The sequence below is a fragment of the Heliangelus exortis genome, chromosome 12, assembly GCF_036169615.1.
Source record: "Heliangelus exortis chromosome 12, bHelExo1.hap1, whole genome shotgun sequence".
NCBI lineage: Eukaryota > Metazoa > Chordata > Aves > Apodiformes > Trochilidae > Heliangelus > Heliangelus exortis.
In genome coordinates, this window is record NC_092433.1 from 2139871 (window position 1) to 2159939 (window position 20069).

Below are 20069 nucleotides of genomic sequence, written 5' to 3' on the forward strand. Positions count from 1 at the left end.
ACCCATCTCACAGCAATGAAACAGGAGGGCAAGCACTGTGAAACACTTCTGAAAATTGTGATGGCTTTTTTGTGAGCTGCAAAGACTGCAAGGAACTTCAGAAGGAAAGGAATTAGTCTGTTTTGTCTCTCTGTGGGTTGTTCTGTTTGTTTGGTAGGGGGATTTGTTTGTTGCTGTTTGTCTTAAGATGGTCTGTTCCAACAAGAGATTTTACATAAATGAAAGTTGTCCTCTCACTAAGAAGCCAAAGGTGGTGGGTTGGGGCAGTGAGCATTGATTCCAAACAAATACTTTGTGGAAGTCCTTAGATCTGACCCAGATTTTTCAGGAGAGACCTGAAGCAGAAGTAGCAGGAGCTGGCAGCAGCTTTCTGCAGTGCCCTGGGGCTGCTGCTGGACACACCTGGGAGAAGAGCATGTGTGGTCTTACCTGGTGTATCCAAACAATATCAAAGCTTCATAAAACAAAGCTCTCCTGGAGGACATCACAAAATGCAAGTCCAGTGAGCTTAGCAGTCCTCTTTGTGTGCTTTCTGTATTTCATTCCCAATTCATACACTCCAGGGCACTACTGAGCTGGGGTCATACATTTTACTACAAAATTTAGCATGTGCATGGCCTCTTGGCTTGATTGCCTGATCCAAGTAGACTCAAGAGCAAGCAATACATGGCCAGTGGGCTCAGATGAGGTCCCACTCAGGTCAGAGGGGCAATACCTTCAAAGTTTGATGAAGCAAACGTGGCACTTGTCTGTAGCTGCCATAGTCTCACCCTGTGTGGAGCCCCTGGAGCTGCTGCCCTCGGTGGAGGGAGGAACACAATGGATTGGAGAGGAGGGAGTAATGACCTCTGAGTGGAACAGAGGTTCATAATTTAAAGGAGCTGGGGTTTCCTGCTGGCTGTGTGTGCTTCTGAACTGTTCTATTGCCTTTTGATACCACTTGTGAAAGATGAGAGTAATATTGCTGTTCACTTTCATTTCATGCAGCCACTTCTGAACTGCAAATCCACTTTTATGCAGACCAGGAGGGAGAAAACTGCTTTTATTAATGAAGTGCCATGCTCTTTGTTCCAGTTTCCCTGGCTGTGCTCAGCACCTTGGCTGCTATGTGTGCTTGGCTCTCTCCAGTCATTCTTCTCTGATGCAGGACAACCAGATGGTATCCAAACCCTGTTTTAGAGGGCTTTCTCCTCTTGGCTGGGCCACCCTAGTAACTGAAGTCAAGGAAGCTCTATTGTGCACTGAGGAATGTGGTGGGAAGCTGCTCTGCCCTTCCTAGCACACTCAGTGTTGGCATGAAGGAACCGGAGGAGCTAAGATCAACTTATTTAAAAGGTCTCTCCCTCTTCTTCCCACAGAGCACAACATTGCAGTGTGAGTGGCCTACCTGCTCTGCTGACTGACAGCTACAGTTTGCATTTCACTTTGCTCAAGCCAGCCCACAGATCTTACATAAGTGCCTTTCTGTCCCATTCCATGTCAGATCAATTTTAACTTCAAGTTCCAGTGCTGTGGGATATTGCCTAATCAGATTAGAGAGCATGTACCAAGTATCTTTACTGCTGTATCAATGAGTTCTTCCAGGCTGCTGTATGTGAGCCATAGTTTTTGAAGTACTGCTCTATATGAAGAGTGTGGACTGGAGGTTAAAGACTACTTCTGTTGTAATTTTTTATTTTAATTTTATTATTATTATTCCATAGGCCTGGGGAAAGTTCTTCATATCATAGAAGAAACCCCACTCTTAGGCCAAGGGAAGGAAAGCATTTTTTTGCTGTCTGATGCTGATTTGCTGTCTCCCCATATATGCACAGATGTCCATGCACTGACACCACTGCCAATAAACTCTCCAGTGTGATCTCCAAATGGAATAATGGCATCAGCAGGGTAGGGCAGGACAGATGCAATTTGGTCCATCCCCACCTCCATCCTCTCCAGAGGAGCCTCTGGGCTTGCTGCTGCCCCAGCTTGCAGAATTCCTGCAGTGTGTGGTTTGCCAAAGCCTGGGCTGTACCATGAAGTTAACCACATCTTCATGTGTGATTGCTTCAGCTACTTCTTCCAATCTCTTTTATTATCAAAAGCCCCAGGCTGCCTGGTGTAGCCCCCTCACCCTGGACCCCTCACACTGGTGGGGCATCTTGTGAAGCTTCAGCATTACTATTGAAGCAGGCCTGGCCACCTTCCTCCAGAAGGACTCCCAAAATCTCACTTTCTTTGCTTTATTTATGAAGATTTCATCACTTACCCTCTGGTCTGTCTGTCATGGACTCTTCCACTGGACTAAACTTCACTCAAGAGAAGCTTTACTGCATACCCAGAACTGTCCTGAGCCTGGTGGGGCTGCACCAGTGATGTCCAGCAGGCTGTGTGCCCTGACAGAACCAGTTTGTGGGTGCCAGGGGTAAAGCCAGGTTTCTGCTCCCTTGCTTGCTCCATTTTGAGGTTCTTCACAGCACCTTTCTGGAGTGCCAGCTCTGAGGAGCAGTTTCTGTCTCATTGTGAGCCAAAGGAGAAACACAAGACACATATATAGTGTTGGTTTATTTATATATATATATAGTGTTGGTTTATTTGGGAATTTTTATGGTTTTTTGGGCTTCTTTTCCCACACATCCTCAGCACACTCAGCTGCTTCCAGTACTTGGAAGCTCCTGCAGCTCAGCCCCGTGTAAATGAAAATTGCATCAACAAAAATCTGCTCTGGTAAGAGGACCTGGGAGTCAAAGTACCAGAGCACCCTGGTGATTTTGGCAGCACTTTCAAGGAAGTCCAAGCAAGTGATTCTGCCCCTGTGCTCAGCCCTGGGGAGGCCACAGCTTGAGTCCTGTGTCCAGTTCTGGGCCCCTCAGCTCAGGAAGGAGATTGAGGTGCTGGAGCAGGTCCAGAGAAGAGCAAGGAGGCTGGGAAGGGATCCAGCACAAGTCCTGTGAGGAAGGGCTGAGGGAGCTGGGGGTGTTGAGGCTGGAGAAGAGGAGGCTCAGGGGAGACCTCATCACTCTCTCCAACTCCCTGAAAGGAGGTTGGAGCCAGGGGGGGGTTGGGCTCTTTTCCCAGGCAACTCTCAGCAAGACAAGAGGGCACAAGAGGTCTCAAGTTGTGCCAGGGGAGGTTTAGGTTGGACATGAGAAAGAATTTCTTTCTGGAGAGGGTGATCAGGCATTGGAATGGGCTGCCCAGGGAAGGGGTGGATTCTCCATCCCTGGAGATATTTCAAAAGAGCCTGGATGTGGCACTCAGTGCCATGGGCTGGGAACCACGGGGGGAGTGGAGCAAGGGTTGGACTTGATGAGCTCTGAGGTCCCTTCCAACCCAGCCAATTCTGTGATTCTGTGATTCAGTTCTGCCTGACCATCAGCAGATGGTGCTGGCAAACTGCAGAGCTGAGCCTGGAGCCCTGCACCCCATCCCCTGGCCAGCACCGCTGGGCAGGAGGGCACAGGGCCAACCCCATTCCCCAAAGGGAGCCCCAATATTCTGACACAACCACCCAAAAGGCTCAGACTTCAGCCTGCAGCCAGAAATGATGTTTATTGGAATGCCAAATAGGACAGGCTTCCCCTGAGACGTGGACAAGAGAGATACCTGCACATAGAAGGACTCGTGGGGATGTGACAGGATGAAGGTGGAGTTTCCCTTATTCCAGTCCCCTCCTGAAGCAGAGCAGAGGGGAAGGGTCCAGGCATGATCCTGGTTTGTCTCCTCACCTCTGCATACCTACAGCTTCTAAGTGAATTTGATTTTTAATTGTATGTGGCTTTAGAATAAACATTATAATCACACAGGGAGCTGAAATGAGAAGCTGAAGAATCCATTTTTAGCAGAGTCTCATTTTTTTGCATTTCCTTTGCCAAAATTTACACCTAGAAGTGAATGGCAAAGAACCTCAAGCTTCGTTTATACAAATATTTATACAAATCTGTGAATAAAATCATTGTTGGTCTTTGCATGGCTACACAGCGTTGCTGGGAGGTGTAGCTCCACACTGGCAAGGGCTTGGCTTGTTGCAGTCTCTGGTTTGAGGACTGGTGAGGGGCACATGGCACAAGAAGTTATTAACAGGAACTGTGCAAGAAATCAACTGAGTGGGCATCAGTAGCTCTCTGTGTTTCTTCCAGTTGAAGTGGAGCTGTGGAAGTTTGCAGCAGTCACACCTGCTTCAGAGCTGACTGAAACAGTCCAGGTTTGGGTTTCATGAAGTGTATTTCATTTCCCTGTCCTCTTTTTTTCTCTGTTTAGGCTTTGGAATTTTATATAATGCCAGCTGCGGTGTTTGAAAAGGCACAAGAAGAGAACCCACACTAGAAACATTTGTCTTGTATTAGCAGTTATGTGTAAAACTTGACATCATTACCCAGGATGAAGTCTTGTTGCTTGATTTGGTTTATTGTTTAAGACTTTGGGGAGTATTTTAGAGAAATGTGCTTTAGAAAATTGCACACTGTTCAGAACTGTTTTAATTCACTGTTAAAGGTAACAAGAGCTATTTCTTGATAGCCATGAGTTCTTGTAAATAAAGAACTTTACCCTTTCTGGTTTTTAAATGCAAAATGACTAAATGGAACACTTTCACTGCCCAAATTCTGGGCTGTTAAACGTATCATTTTCTGGGCTCTTAAATCAAAATCTCATTGCTGAGTCCTTTTTTATGTTTGCATCTATATAAAACTTGGGCTAGATGGTACGGACAACCCAGTGCCGCGTTTTAGAAATATTTTGTTTCTGCACACGCAGAAGACATCTGGGGAGATGGGGGGGAGTAACTGTGGCTTAGACAATTTTTGGAGGAGCTGTGTGAGCCCTGCCCTGCTTCCTACCGAGCTGGTAAGAAGAACCACAAAGTGTCCATCCCTCTGGTGAGAAACCTGCCTGGCAGAGCCCCACCAGCAGTGAGACACCTGCCTGGCCGAGCTCCACCAGCAGCCAGCTCCCTCTTTTATGTGTTTCTGGGCTCTTAAAATCTCATTGCTGAGTCCTTTTTTATGTTTGCATCTATATAAAACTTGGGCTAGATGGTACGGACAACCCAGTGCCACGTTTTAGAAATATTTTGTTTCTGCACACGCAGAAGACATCGGGGGAGATGGGGGGGAGTAACTGTGGCTTAGACAATTTTTGGAGGAGCTGTGTGAGCCCTGCCCTGCTTCCTACCGAGCTGGTAAGAAGAACCACAAAGTGTCCATCCCTCTGGTGAGACACCTGCCTGGCCGAGCTCCACCAGCAGTGAGACACCTGCCTGGCCGAGCCCCACCAGCAGTGAGACACCTGCCTGGCCGAGCTCCACCAGCAGCCAGCTCCCTCTTTTATGTGTTTCAGTCACCTCAGGTCCTGCTGAATCCCCCCTGACCTCTGTCCTCTGGTGTCGTGCAGGTCCCTCCAGCAGGCAGCAGCCTGACCCCCTGCCCATCCCAGCACCCCAGGGCCTCCGGGGTTCCTCCCGCCGCCGCCGTCGCCGCCCGCTGGGGTCCCTCGAGCCGCAAAGCTGCTGTCCACGTGGACCGGGGCTGAGGTCTCCCGTCCTGCTGCTGCCAGAGCAAAGCCCAGAGACATGGCCACCAACGGCACCAAGGTGGCAGATGGACAGATCTCCACTGAGGTGGATGCTTCCATCACCAACGACAAGCCCAAAACCTTGGTAGTAAAAGTGCAGAAGAAGAAGACGGATCTTCCCGACCGAGATACTTGGAAAGGGAAATTTGACTTCCTTATGTCCTGTGTAGGTTATGCCATTGGCTTAGGGAATGTGTGGCGGTTTCCATACCTTTGTGGCAAGAATGGTGGAGGTATGTTTGCTGTTCCATTCTTACAGCCTCCTGTTAATATAGTTGCAGGCATTTGGACCTGGTCCCTGAGGTGTCGTAGTTGATTATGGTGTTAGTCAAAGGATCATCCATCACTTGGATGATCTTGGAGGTCTCTTCCAACCTAAGCATTCTGTGACTCGGTGATACTAGAACTCCCCATTAAAATTCTCAGTAAAACAGACCAGGGTTTTAATAGCTATTTCATCTTTGGATTTGGGGTTTTTTCTTTGCTTCACACTTGTCCTGGAGGGTTGAAGCCATTTTAGAGCATGGTGCTCTGCTTTGAGGTCTGCTCAGGAATTCTGTGTAGCTTCTTGTTGGCAGGTGCTTTTTAGAAGACCCCAAGGAACTGGAGCAGAACGAAAGCACATTGCCCTCCAACCTTTCAGAGTCCTCTTTTTTGGACTGAGTGTTTGAGAGGATTGCATACAGCTTGTAAGACTGCCTTTGAGCTTCCCATAAAAGGCTAACTTCAGTGCTGGTTAAAGCCTTTATGCTGTCTTCATGCTCCTGTGACACTCAAGGGCAACAAAATAGTCTTCAGCTTTCTACTTAAACAGAAAATATTTAAATGATAAGGAGATATCTTCCCCCCCTATTTTTACTTTTTGAAATAGTGTTTCAAAAGTGTATTTGCACAACTTTTTTTGAAAAGTCCCACTTAAGAGGAAAAAAAAATGGGTTTCTTTTCATATAGAATAGGGATGGAAAGAGTGGAAACTAATTTGTGTTTTTCCCCACTGTAATACACTCTTCCTTCTTTTTAGGTGCATTCCTCATTCCCTATTTCCTTACTTTAATTTTTGCTGGAGTGCCACTGTTTCTTCTGGAGTGTTCCCTGGGTCAGTACACATCTATAGGAGGCCTTGGAGTTTGGAAGCTTGCTCCAATGTTCAAAGGTACAGCATGAATTTGGATTACTTTCATACAACAAACTTATTTTCAAACTTCAAAACCCCTTATTTTTTGTTAAGAACATATAAAGACTGTTCAAAATGACTTATTAAACCCAGCAACAGTTGTCTGAACCTCTGTGGAACTCTGCTCCCAGCAACTTGGTGCATATTGTTTCTGTTTGAGGTCACAGAGTTTTTTATTTCCTGGGGTTTTTTTAATTGAAATACAACAGATGGCAATTTCATGCTGAATTAGTGAAAACAAGCTTGCTCTATACTTAGATTTTTGGCTAGTTTGAGTTTTCTCATTGCTAGAACCTAAAGGTTTTATTCTAGCTTCTCCATAGACCTGCAAACCTCACAAACTGTGCATTTCACCTTCTAATCCCAAATCCTTTAAGAGCTCCTGAGCTGGCTTCTGGACCAGTGGAGGAGCAAGTTACACACTGAGTTACAAATTACTTCACAGAGTAGCACTAACAATTACCACAGGCTGAGCTAAAAGTTCCTTTAGGGTGGATTTTGTTTTAGGAAACTTCATGTTTGGAAAACGCAGGGAGATGAAAATGTTTCTCACAGGTGAGTATTTAAACTTTGCTCAAGTTACAGCTGTTGGCAGGGGACACAATGCAAAGTGCAGACATTGTTTTGCATTTCACTGATTGTTTTGAGAGGGTCCTTCTGCTGAGTGTCACCTGGCAGCTGTATTTTAAAATACAGCTGAAATCTCCATGTGAGGTACCAGATGAGGCCTTCTCATTTGGGAGCTCTGGTATTTCTTCAGTCTGAGGTGACATAATAGCATCATCCTAAGCATCAAGCACTCTGATCACTCTCTTAAGTAGCTCTCTGGGCTTAGAGCTCACACTCCCTTTGCATCTGCCAGAAGTTTCTGTGGGACTGCTGGTCCAGAGCATGAGCTGATTGAGCTCTTTTCTCTAGAAGTAAACAAAATGCCTGTAAAATCTCAGCAGCAGATGTGATTGCTTCCTGCAGCATACAGAGAACTGGACACTGAGATTAAATTTATGGATGACTGAGCTACCATGCAAATTAATGACCTTGCTGTAATGGCACTTCTAAAATTTTAACTCAGCTTCTACAAAATTTGGTAAATGGTATCTACCCCATACATTATATTTGTCCTTCTGAAGTGATGTTTACTAACAGCTGCCTTCCCTTTATCTTTCTGTTTTCTTCACAGGTGTGGGACTAGCAGCTGCAGTGCTTTCCTTTTGGCTAAATATTTACTACATTGTAATTATTTCATGGGCCATATACTACCTGTATAATTCCTTTACCACTGTAAGTGTCTGCATTGGGTGGGAGGCTGGAATTCTGTGTTGAATGCAAAGCAAAGTGATGTGTAGATTAATCTGTCTCACTATAAATGTTAACAAAAAAAAGCATAGAAACCAGCTGGGTAAGGCATTTCTTTCTAAATGAAAACTAGTTTGTAAAAATCACTTTTCAGTTTGTTTTTTTTTTTCTCCACTAGAAATGCAGAATAAAAAACTGAGCCTTTCAGTTTCACTGCTTGTCCCTGCCCACCAGTCCCCAGCACTCCCTCCTGCTGCTCTGCTCTCCTGCCAGGCCCAGCTCTCAGGCTCCTGCTCCTGGCAATGCTGTCAAGAGGACCAGTAGCCCCTTGCCTTTGAGCCCACGGGCCAGTCATTCCCCTGAGAAAAACCCCAGTGCATAAATGGTTTGTTTATTTTTTTCTTCAGTATCAGCCACACAGGTGATAATTCTTTGAGCAGTGTTCTCATTGCAGTGTGGCTTAATGGTGGAGGAGTTTAATGAAGAGATCCCCATGCAATGGGAGGTCTGTGATTTGATTAGCTCTGAACTTCCATTCATTGTTGTTCTTTTCACTTTGTTTTCTTCCCTTTCAACTTTATTTTTAGCTGCCTTTTCTTTCCCCTCGAGGATGATTCATCAGCTGAGTAGGTCTTGTCTGATTGTGGGTTTTGGCCATCTGAAGAAGCATTCTTACATAAGTCTTGATAATTAATGCATTATTGTTCAGTTGCTGTCTCTTCTACAAATTTTGTTCATGCTTGCTTGTTCTCAGTTTTAAATAATTGTCTCTTGACAAAATTTGCATTAATTACTGTCTGGGAGTGACACGATAATTTCTTTTTTGTTATCCTCAGAGTCAGTATTGATGTGAAAGGTCAGTTGTAGTCTGGAAGTGGTGCACTGGCCCATATTAGATGAATAATGACTGCTAATTCCCTTGAAGCCTCTTATCCCTTTATGTAAAACATGGATCCAACATTCTCTGTGAGAGAGTTTCCCCAGCACGGCCATTAGAACCATACCTAAGTTGTACCAAAACGAGATTCATTCTGGTGGATTTCATGTGCAAACAGGTTCTGCTCCTCAGAAAGAGTTCTCTCTGAAAGAGAACATAATGGACACATGTAGAAAATGCACGTAGACAACAGTAAGTTTACACTTTTCAAATTGTCCCCTGCCCTGAGGGAAAATGGAAATCTCTGATCAATACCAATCACACCTTTATCACCTCCAGTGCAGCAAGAGGTAACAGGACCTCTGGGAGGACCTTTCTCTTCCCATCATATCTTGCAGCATGCTCAACATGCTCTCAACATGCATTCTGGGAGGTCCATGTGAGCATTTGTGAAACAAATTAAACAAATTAAATTAATTTGTGAAACATTAAAGAAAGGAGGAAATATTTTCCCATCTGATCCACACAACTGGTAAATTAAATACCTCAGGTGGCAGACAGGCACTTAGGGAGATCCCTGAGCTGCACAACTCAAAGAATGCTGGTTCTCCACTCAGCTGCCATTCCTAGTCAAGCCAGAGGTACCTGAGGGAATGTTTGCTCACTGTTTAGGTTTCTCTAATGTGGAGCATCTCCCTTATGAGGAAAGGCTGAGGGAGCTGGGTCTCTTTAGTTTGGAGAAAAGGAGACTGAGGGGTGACCTCATCAATGTTTTCAAATATGTAAGGGGAGAGTGTCAGGGAGATGGAGTTAGGCTTTTCTCAGTGGTGACCAGTGATAGGACAAGGGGTAATGGGTGTAAATTGGAGCATAGGAGGTTCAAGTTGAATATCAGAAAAAATTTTTTTACTGTAAGGGTGACGGAGCCCTGGAACAGGCTGCCCAGGGGGGTTGTGGAGTCTCCTTCACTGGAGACATTCAAAACCCACCTGGACACGTTCCTAGGGGATGTACTCTAGGGGGCCCTGCTCTGGCAGGGGGGGTTGGACTAGATGATCTTTCCAGGTCCCTTCCAACCCCTAGGATTCTAGGATTCTATGATTCTCTCTCTCTGTCTCCCTTAAACAGACTCTTCCTTGGAAGCACTGTGAGAACCCGTGGAACACCGACCGCTGCTTCTCCAATTACTCCTTAGCAAACACCACCAACATGACAAGTGCCGTGGTCGAATTCTGGGAGTAAGCTGCTCATTTTTCTCTCTCATTCCTCTCCACATGCAGCTTGTTATCACTCATCTACTCTCTTCTGAATCAGTTGTCAAACACACTGTCCTGTTGGCTTATTGCAGACGTAACATGCACCAGATGACTGACGGGCTGGAAAAACCGGGGCAAATCCGATGGCCACTGGCAATTACTCTGGCAATTGCCTGGATTCTGGTGTATTTTTGTATCTGGAAGGGGGTAGGCTGGACTGGAAAGGTAAGATTAAAAAGTACTGTAAATACATTTCAATTTTAAAATGCCCAATTTTAGTCAGACATTCTGAAAATTCTTGAGGTAGGAGGCACCGGGGATAGTTCTGCTGGAGTAGCTCTGTGAAGGGTTTAATTTTGATCTTGTATTTTTGTATCTGGTAGGGAGTAGGCTCAACTAGAAAGGTAAGATTAAAAAGTACTGTAAATACATTTCAATTTTAAAATGCCCATTTTTACTCATTCTGAAAATTCTTGAGGTAAGAGGCACTGGGGATAGTTCTGCTGGAGTATCTCTGTGAAGGATTGAATTTTGATCTTGTATTTTTGTGTCTGGAAGGGGGTAGGCTGGACTGGAAAGGTAAGATTAAAAAAGTACTGTAAATTTCAAATTTAAAATGCCCATTTTTACTCATTATGAAAATTCTTGAGGTAAGAGGCACTGGGGATAGTTCTGCTGAAGTAGCTCTGTGAAGAATTGAATTTTGATCTTGTATTTTGTATGTGGTAGGGAGTAGGCTCAACTGGAAAGGTAAGATTAAAAAAGTACTGTAAATACATTTCAATTTTAAAATGCCCATTTTTACTCAGACATTCTGAAAATTCTTGAGGTAAGAGGCACTGGGGATAGTTCTGCTGGAGCAGTTCTGTGAAGGGTTTAATTTTGATCTTGTATTTTTGTGTCTGGTAGGGAGTAGGCTGGACTGGAAAGGTAAGATTAAAAAGTACTGTAAATTTGAATTTTAAAATGCCCATTTTTTACTCATTATGAAAATTCTTGAGGTAAGAGGCACTGGGGATAATTCTGCAGGAGTAGCTCTGTGAAGGATTGAATTTTGATCTTGTATTTTTGTGCCTGGAAGGGGGTAGGCTGGACTGGAAAGGTAAGATTAAAAAGTACTGTAAATTTCAATTTTAAAATGCCCATTTTTACTCATTATGAAAATTCTTGAGGTAAGAGGCACTGGGGATAGTTCTGCTGGAGTAGCTCTGTGAAGGACTGAATTTTGATCTTGTATTTTTGTGCCTGGTAGGGAGTAGGCTGGACTGGAAAGGTAAGATTAAAAAGTACTGTAAATACATTTCAATTTAAAAATGCCCATTTTTACTCATTCTGAAAATTCTTGAGGTAAGAGGCACTGGGGATAGTTCTGCTGGAGTAGCTCCGTGAAGGGTTTAATTTTGATCTTGTATTTTTGTGTCTGGAAGGGGGTAGGCTGGACTGGAAAGGTAAGATTAAAAAGTATTGTAAATTTCAATTTTAAAATGCCCATTTTTACTCATTCTGAAAATTCTTGAGGTAAGAGGCACTGGGGATAGTTCTGCTGGAGTAGCTCTGTGAAGGGTTTAATTTTGATCTTACCTGAACTAATGCAGCCCCATGTTTTTGAAAGAGCTGGCTCCTCTGACCACTGTCGTGGGTGCTATGTTCACTTGTAGACTTCATGACTTTGCCAGGTATAAAATTCTCTAAAAAGATGTCTGTCTGCTCCTGGGCCAACTGTCCTAGCTTAATGTGGGCAGCACTAGGGTGAGGATGTCTGAGCAGCCTGCATTTATTGCACAGCTCTTGCTGGACTTGGATATGTAAGTGTTGAAGCTGTGCTGCATCCAAGGGTTGGTTCCTCCTTTCCTTCTGCCACAGGGGAGAGCTGTAGGGGATCCTTACCACAGGCACCCTGGAGTCTGGCTGGTTTTGAAGTGCAAAGCACAATTTACTAATGAATTCAAGGGAATTTTATTATTTCCCCAGGGATGAAAGGGCAGCAGCACCTGACACTGGCACACACCTCTCCCCAGAATCATAGCAGGAAGAAATCAAAAGGAAAGGAAAAGCCACAGCCATGAGACCTGGTGGCAACTCAAGCCTGGGGTTATAAGACCTCAGGCCTGGTGTGGGAGACTGGATTTTTTTCACACTGAAAGAATGAATGGTTGACTTTTGACAAGACAGTTGTTACTGTGACCCACTTCAAACTGCATGTTGAATATGGCCTCGTTGAGCTCAGACCAAAACATTTAATTCCTCCTGTCAAGGTGTCAAAAGAGGGGTGGCTGTTTCTTTGGGGCCTGACTTCATAGTGTCTTTTTAATAAGGCTTTTGAAAAGGCAAGAGAGAAGGATCCTGTAGGGCAACTACATCATACCACAGGTCAGGAGAGAGTGTTAAAAATGCAAAAGCAGAATAACAATCTGGCAGGTGTTGTTCTACCAGCAGGACAGAAGAAGCAGAACCTTGTGCTTCAGGGTACTCCTCTTGCTGAGTACAAAAAACCAAAAGCATGAACCCCTCATGCAAAAGCATCCTAGCCCACTAAATTCCACATTAGGGAAGTAGCCCCCTTCCTCACCAACCTTTTCCACTGATAAATGCTTCACTTGTCAGCCTCAGGTGCTGCTACAGTATTTTTAGAGAACAAATAGTTTCTGAAATGTTAAAAAGAAGAAGTAATTCTTCCTTCCATACTCACAATATTTTGTTTTTTCACCTCAGGTGGTATATTTCTCTGCTACTTATCCCTATGTTATGCTGCTTATCTTGTTCTTCCGTGGTGTAACACTGCCTGGAGCAAAGGAAGGCATTTTATTCTATATAACCCCCAACTTCAGTAAGCTTTCAGACTCTGAGGTAAATATCCCATCTCATAAACAAAAGTTTCACTACGAATTGTTCACCTTTCAGACATATGAGCTGCTCCTCAAGTGCAGAAACAGATTTTTATGACAATTATTTCCTGCAATCAGGTTTGGCTGGATGCTGCCACACAGATATTCTTCTCCTATGGTTTGGGTCTTGGTTCACTGATTGCCCTGGGAAGTTACAACCCTTTCAACAATAATGTTTACAGGTAAGCAGATGACCATACATATTATATTGATACTTTGCTGTCTCAGCTGGACCTGGATTCTCTCTTATTGGGTACTATATGATTGAAATAAGTCTTGCATTTGAATATTAGATATTGTATCTCACTAGGAATGAGACCTATAACTGCATTTACAGTAATGGGAGAGCCAGTATGAATTGCCCAGCATGAATTTCAACCCAGATTGTGAAGTCCTCAATCTTTTAGCAGGAAAAAGGGGTGGTATGCTAATGAAGAGTAGCATTGCTTTACCTGCTGCTTACCTTTATTTCAGGGACTCCATCATAGTGTGCTGCATAAACTCATGCACGAGCATGTTTGCTGGCTTTGTCATCTTCTCCATTGTTGGATTCATGGCTAATGTCACAAAGAGGCCTATTGCAGATGTTGCAGCATCAGGTATCCAATATATTTTTTCTCTTAGCTGTTCAGTGGCATCACTTGGTTTGTGTCTCTATGTTGTTGTGTCCAGCTGCTTCATGCAAATGTTCAAAATCCCTCCCTCCAAACATCCCTCAGCTCCCTGCCATTTCAGTTGCCCTTACAGATGGCAGGATGGAGGTCACTGTTTCAAACCTCTCAAGGCAGCACCAGCAAAACCATTCCATGTTGAGCAGACTGCCTGCCTGCCTGGTGCTCTCTGACCTCTGGTGTGGAGTGTGGTCAGCCAGGGACTCATCTGGAGCTGGCACAATGAATACTGATGGCTGCTACTACAGGGAAGAGCATTTACAAGAGGTGGCAGCAGGATTTGCTGCTTCAGTGCTTAGCTGTGACACCAGATGATGAGCCTCTTGCTACTGAAATTCTTAAAAGCAGATTGAAAGGTGGAATGATGGTAATTATGCTTTTGGAGCCCACGTTCCCAAATTCAGCTAAGTTTTAAAATTCCTTTCACTGTCACTTTACACCCTTTGAGGCAGATCCATTTCCCACTTGTCCAGACCTGCAGCTATCAGCCAGTTTCATGGGATCCTTTATTATGAAAGTCATTTCACTGAGGGCAGTGAGATGTCCATGGAAGAATTCTGCTATTCTCTCCTTCCAGATGTCTTCCAGATGAAAAAGCTTAAAGCAGCAGAGCAGATGGGTGTCCTAACCCAGCTGGTGTACCAGAGACTCACTTAGCTCTTCTGGCCACAGGGAGGAATCTGCTAACTGAGAGCTTGGTGGACAAGATAGGTCTTATTCTACTAGCAAACATATCCCATTGATGAAATGTTGCCTTAGTTAGAAAAGCACAGAATTTAAGACCTAAAAATAATCTGCAGTAATCTGCACGACCAAAGAAATTGGCAAAAAAAAAAAAAAAAGATTATGTCATCATGGTGGTCAAAAAATGCTCTGGAAAGTCAGTGGTGTGTGAAATGAGCTGCTTGGATTTACATATTTGATACAAATGTAACTATATAAAGACTATACCTGCAAACAAACCAGGGGTTTTATGTCATGTTAAGCTCCTAAGTATATTTTAGGGTACCAAAGCTAACAGACCTTTCAAAGATGCACACAGCCTGCTGTGGCCAGTAATTGCAAAGGGTATTTGGAATTCTGACCTTTTAATTAAGGCTTCTGTTTTTCCTGGCAAGCTCAGCAACTGATGCTTGGTTGGAGAGGTGTTGGTTTGCAATCTTTAGACACCTGCAGCTGCATTTCAGTGGAATGTGTAACAGAGTAGAGCCAAGGGCATATTTATCCTAAGGTTATTTGCTTTTACAGAGGCATCCTGATCATGCCTGTTACTGCTAGCAAATCATTGTTTCAGGATCTGCATTGCATTTATTTGACAGTTCAGGTGTCTAAAGCCACTCCTTGCTTCACTGGTTTGAAAGCAACAAAAGTCCAGACAGTTGTCACAGCCAGACTGGTCAGGAAAACTCCCCTTAGCTGAGGCTCACTGATGTTATTTCTGGGATTACTTCATTTGCTACAAGTTCCCCTCTCAGCCTGATGCCAGTTGTTTTCCAGCTGTGCTATGACAACAAAAAGAGTTCCTTTTTTTTTTTTTTTTAATAAGATTTTTATTCTCCTTCCCACACTGTGCTCCCTCCCATCAGCAGTGAGTAAGAACACAAATGAAGAGGTTTGCCTGTTTACAGCTAGATAGCTTATTAAAACCTGTATTTTAAGGTAATGTAACAGCAAGTGGAACTGCTGTAAATGCTGGAAAATGTCTCCTCAGTTTCTGAGCTATCTTTGTTTCTCTTCTGAACTCCTTGGTGCAAAGCAGAAGATGACAGCTACCAGTAACTACCTGAGAGGGAGAGAAAGCTGCTCAGTACCTGGAGATGTAACCCTAGCCAAGGATTACAGTCCCTGCCTTTGCAGGAGCAACTTCTGAACTGTATCTTGTATTTTCTGGGCTGGTTGGTTGGTTTGGTTTTGCTTTGTTTTCTGTTTTAGTGTGGTTTGGTTGGTTCATTTGGTTGGTTGCATTTGAAAAGCAAGGTAGGTGCATGGAGTTCTTGATCAATTAACACCTGTTAAGCTGAAATCCCTGCTCAGGGATGCTGCACCTATGGCTGAATCCTTCCAATGAACCTAAAGCCTACAGGTCAACAGGAGCAAATAATCACAACACCCAATCCATCACATTGACATTTTCTCTCCTGTTTCTCCTACCAGGCCCTGGACTGGCATTTCTGGCTTATCCAGAAGCAGTGACACAGTTGCCAATTTCTCCTTTGTGGGCAATACTGTTCTTCTCCATGTTGCTTATGCTTGGAATTGACAGTCAGGTAAAACTGGTGTAAAAACTAATGATGAAGGCAGATTTTCTGCAGCTGCATGGTACATTCTGCATGGCCAGCTGTGCATCCTGCACTGCCAGCTGGTAGTGGTGCAGAATGGTTTCTAGATTAATCAGAAAAATACTAGAAGGTACTAAGGAGAGGAAAGACCAAGATTCCAGGAGTGTGAGATGATCAAAAACTGATACTGGGATGCTTAAAACCTTTTGCTTTTTTATGAGCTGATGGAAGCACATACAAGATGAGCAGAAAATTTATCCTGCAGACAAAAGGAACCCTCTTTGGAATCTTAACCATTCAACCACAATGATAAAAAGTACCTCTGCAATATTCATCACTGTAGGAGGCACCTACAGGGACATGCTTTGCAACATTTAGGTGCCACTAATATTTCTGAAAGGCAACCTCACAATTTATCTCACAGAGCAAAAAGATGCAGCACAGATGTCAGGAGCAAACTCAGGAGTCAGTAGGCTCATTACTGAGGACATTCTGGGTCTCAGAGTGTTCTGAAATCACTTCCCAATGGTAAGGATCAAGATTTTATTGGCTCAGGCCTCAGCTAAGAGTTGTAGATGGTGCCTGACAACTGGAAATCAATGGGAAGGCACAACCAAGAGGTTTTGCAAATCCAAATAAGATATTCTCCAAGGGTTACTGTCTAGATTAAGTAATGAAATGGTGAAATAATTAAGTTATGCAATCATTAAAAAATGTTCTACTGCAAAAATGAACATGAAAGCACACAGCAGCATTGCACATGCTAGAAAGGACTGTGTCCAAATAAAGCACTCATTAATCAGTCATAATTTTAATACACATAGCAACTATATTGTAAGCACTAAAAAGAGCACCCTGTCTTTTTTTGCAAAGCATGCTTAGAGGTCACTGTCAGGGCAGTGTTTGGTCACTTTTGGTGAGCAGTGCCAGGCAGATGTGTCACCCTGCCTGCCATCAGCACTCCAGCACCTCACAGCCATTTTTAGGAAGGTGAGAATTCTACCAGCTTAGTCCTGCACTCAGCTTTCAGCAGAGAAACATCCATCATTTTCTACAAATCCAAGCTGACTTCAGCCTGACAACCAAAATACAAAAAGAGGGCATTTTATTCTGCAACTTAAAAGGGAGCTGAAAATGAATGTTTTCTATTTCTTTGTTTTTCAGCAAGCTTCAGGCTTGACATTAGAACCTATTGCTCCATCTGGGGGGAAACTACTGTGAAATTAATTGGGTCAAAAATATTCTTGAAAGAACTTGTCTCTAGGCAACTAACAACTGAGGAAGGTAGCCTAATATTATTTAAAAGAATATGTATCTGCAGGCTGTCATGATTTCTTCATTTTCTGTCTATCAGTGAAACATTTCATATGCTATAATTTACAGGAACTGCAACTGTTGGTTAAATTCCGATTGCACTCCTGGAAATTAATAAAAATGTACATACCTTGTGTTTTTTGTTATTTCAGGCACCATAACAACATTTATTTTGAATTTATACAGACAGTAAAATTCTGCAGGACGGCTGTGCTGGGAAGGCCACATTCTCAGCCAAAATCTTACTTTTGCAATGACTTTTCTGTGGATACAAAAAGTAATTTGTAACTTATGAGAATGAATCTTGTGTCCACTCTGAAGCACTGATCTGATTATGCTTTTCTGTGTCTCTTTGCTGTCATCTGTGTCAGTAAATCTCACAAAGTGTACATTTTTGAAGCGTGTAGGGGCCAAAGCCTTCAGCTGTAGGTATGTTGTCCTCTCTCACGAGAAAAAAGCACTTTATCTTCTTCATAAAGCACGGGCCACAGTTCACAGTGGGAATTCTGACTCTGGTGTCTTGGCTGTCACTTTCCCTGCAGTTCTGCACCGTGGAAGGGTTCATAACAGCTCTGGTGGATGAATTCCCCAAGCTGCTGCGCAACCGCAGGGAGCTCTTCATCGCCGTGGTCTGCATCGTGTCCTACGTGATAGGGCTCTCCAACATCACTCAGGTATCTTCCCCAGGAGACTGCCACCTTGTGCCTGCCATGCAGCAGCTGTGTCTTTGTCCCCTATAACCTGGCATCAACTTGGAAGTGGGAAATGCCTGCATTCCAGGAGTGTGTTGTGTCCTCCCGCATGCTTGGGGTGACAGTGCTCATCCTATGGAGAGCAGTGGAGGTGAAAGAGACCTGGGGGTCCTGGTAGACAAGAAGATGCCCATGAGCCAGCAATGTGCCCTTGTGGCCAAGAAGGCCAATGGCATCCTGGGGTGCATTAGAAAGGGTGTGGTTAGTAGGTCAAGAGAGGTTCTCCTCCCCCTCTATTCTGCATTGGTGAGGCCACACCTGGAGTATTGTGTCCAGTTCTGGGCCCCTCAGTTCAAGAAGGACAGGGAAGTGCTTGAAAGAGTCCAGCGCAGAGCTACTGAGATGATTAAGGGAGTGGAACATCTCCCTTATGAGGAAAGGCTGAGGGAGCTGGGGCTCTTTAGTTTGGAGAAAAGGAGACTGAGGGGTGACCTCATCAATGTTTTCAAATATGTAAGGGGTGAGTGTCAGGGAGATGGAGTTAGGCTTTTCTCAGTGGTGACCAGTGATAGGACAAGGGGTAATGGGTGTAAATTGGAGCATAGGAGGTTCAAGTTGAATATCAGAAAAAATTTTTTTACTGTAAGGGTGACAGAGCCCTGGAACAGGCTGCCCAGGGGGGTTGTGGAGTCTCCTTCACTGGAGACATTCAAAACCCACCTGGACACGTTCCTAGGGGATGTACTCTAGGGGGCCCTGCTCTGGCAGGGGGGGTTGGACTAGATGATCTTTCCAGGTCCCTTCCAACCCCTAGGATTCTATGATTCTATGATTCTATAATGGTCTCCTTTGCTTTCTGTGATCTACTCAGCTGAAAACTATTTTGAGGGAAATAGCTGACTTAATGAACAAAAAGGAGTAAAAAGAAATCAAACCAGTTAATTGAATTCTGGCAGTAATCTGATTTTTGTCAGTACTGACCTCAAGTATTATAAAATTTCATGCTGTTAACTTTAATTAATTTACATTAATATGTCCATAACCTATTTGACACTGTTGGTTTGTAGCCTGCATTTTGATCTTGAAACTGGGGTTCTTACTATTTAACACTTCCTTCTTGTGTGTTTTAGGGTGGAATCTACGTGTTTAAGCTTTTTGACTACTACTCTGCCAGTGGAATGAGCCTCTTGTTCCTTGTATTCTTTGAGTGCATCTCAATATCCTGGTGCTATGGTAAACACAGTTTGTATTTATTCCATGAGTTTTGCACATGATGTGGCTACTACATTTACTGACTTGTGTGTGATGATGCTGAGGGTGGAACTGAACATGGTTTAGATGCATGAAATTCCACTGAGGACTCAAAGCTGGCTTGTGGAAGGTGCTCCTGCCTCATTAAAACACCCCAAGGACAAGCATGGAAGTCATTAGATGCTAAGTGTGTCAGGAATACTAAACATCTCCCATCTTTTTTCCTGTCCCCCCTCCTTGGAAGCCTGGATCTTCAGAGGTGGGGGGTACTGCAGTGCTCAGCATAATAACTTGGCTCTTCTGGACCTTGTAACCTTTTGTGATGCTTAGAGGTCCCTTCTACCTCCTGTGATTCTGTGATTTCCAGAAATGACTCTGTTGCCCTGAGCCAGGCTCCTTGGTCACTTGTACTTTGCATAATTGCCCCAAAATACCCAGAAGTCTGGGCTGAGAAGCTCTGGGTTTAAAGATTAATGAGTAGGTATCATATTCTTCCCAGAGTATCTGTGCATGTGACCTTAGCTCTGTGTCAGCTACTCCAGGGAACTAATCCCATGGTTAAAAAAAAAAAACACTTCAACTTATATTCCAAAACTAATGCAGAGCAAGATCACTGGAGCCTTTCTGCTGCCTTTTAATGGGTTTAAAAGGCTGGAACAGCATTTCTTGGCAGAGAAATACATATGAATGCATATGAGTCCAGCAAATGCCAATGGAAAAAAAAAAACAACAAACCACAAGCTAGTGAAGAAATGAAGGACAAAGTTCCAAGCAGTATGAGAGACACCTCTGAGAAGGTGATGGGGTGCTGGCTGCTGCTCTTT

The 20069-nt window shown here is 43.9% G+C and overlaps 1 protein-coding gene across 3 annotated transcripts in view; it reads left to right on the top strand.

Annotated features, from left to right (window-relative positions):
* SLC6A1 (solute carrier family 6 member 1) overlaps positions 1-20069 on the top strand; it is a 61680-nt gene that overhangs the window by 34198 nt on the left and 7413 nt on the right. For all 3 annotated transcript variants that reach the window (XM_071755403.1, XM_071755404.1, XM_071755405.1), the window contains exons 2-12: positions 5371-5783; positions 6572-6703; positions 7905-8005; positions 10026-10135; positions 10246-10378; positions 12866-13000; positions 13117-13220; positions 13513-13637; positions 15864-15976; positions 17845-17976; positions 19125-19227. In XM_071755403.1, coding sequence (XP_071611504.1) covers positions 5549-5783; positions 6572-6703; positions 7905-8005; positions 10026-10135; positions 10246-10378; positions 12866-13000; positions 13117-13220; positions 13513-13637; positions 15864-15976; positions 17845-17976; positions 19125-19227 — 1423 coding nt within the window. In that variant the 5' untranslated portion in view covers positions 5371-5548. The remainder of the gene's footprint in view (positions 1-5370; positions 5784-6571; positions 6704-7904; positions 8006-10025; positions 10136-10245; positions 10379-12865; positions 13001-13116; positions 13221-13512; positions 13638-15863; positions 15977-17844; positions 17977-19124; positions 19228-20069) is intronic.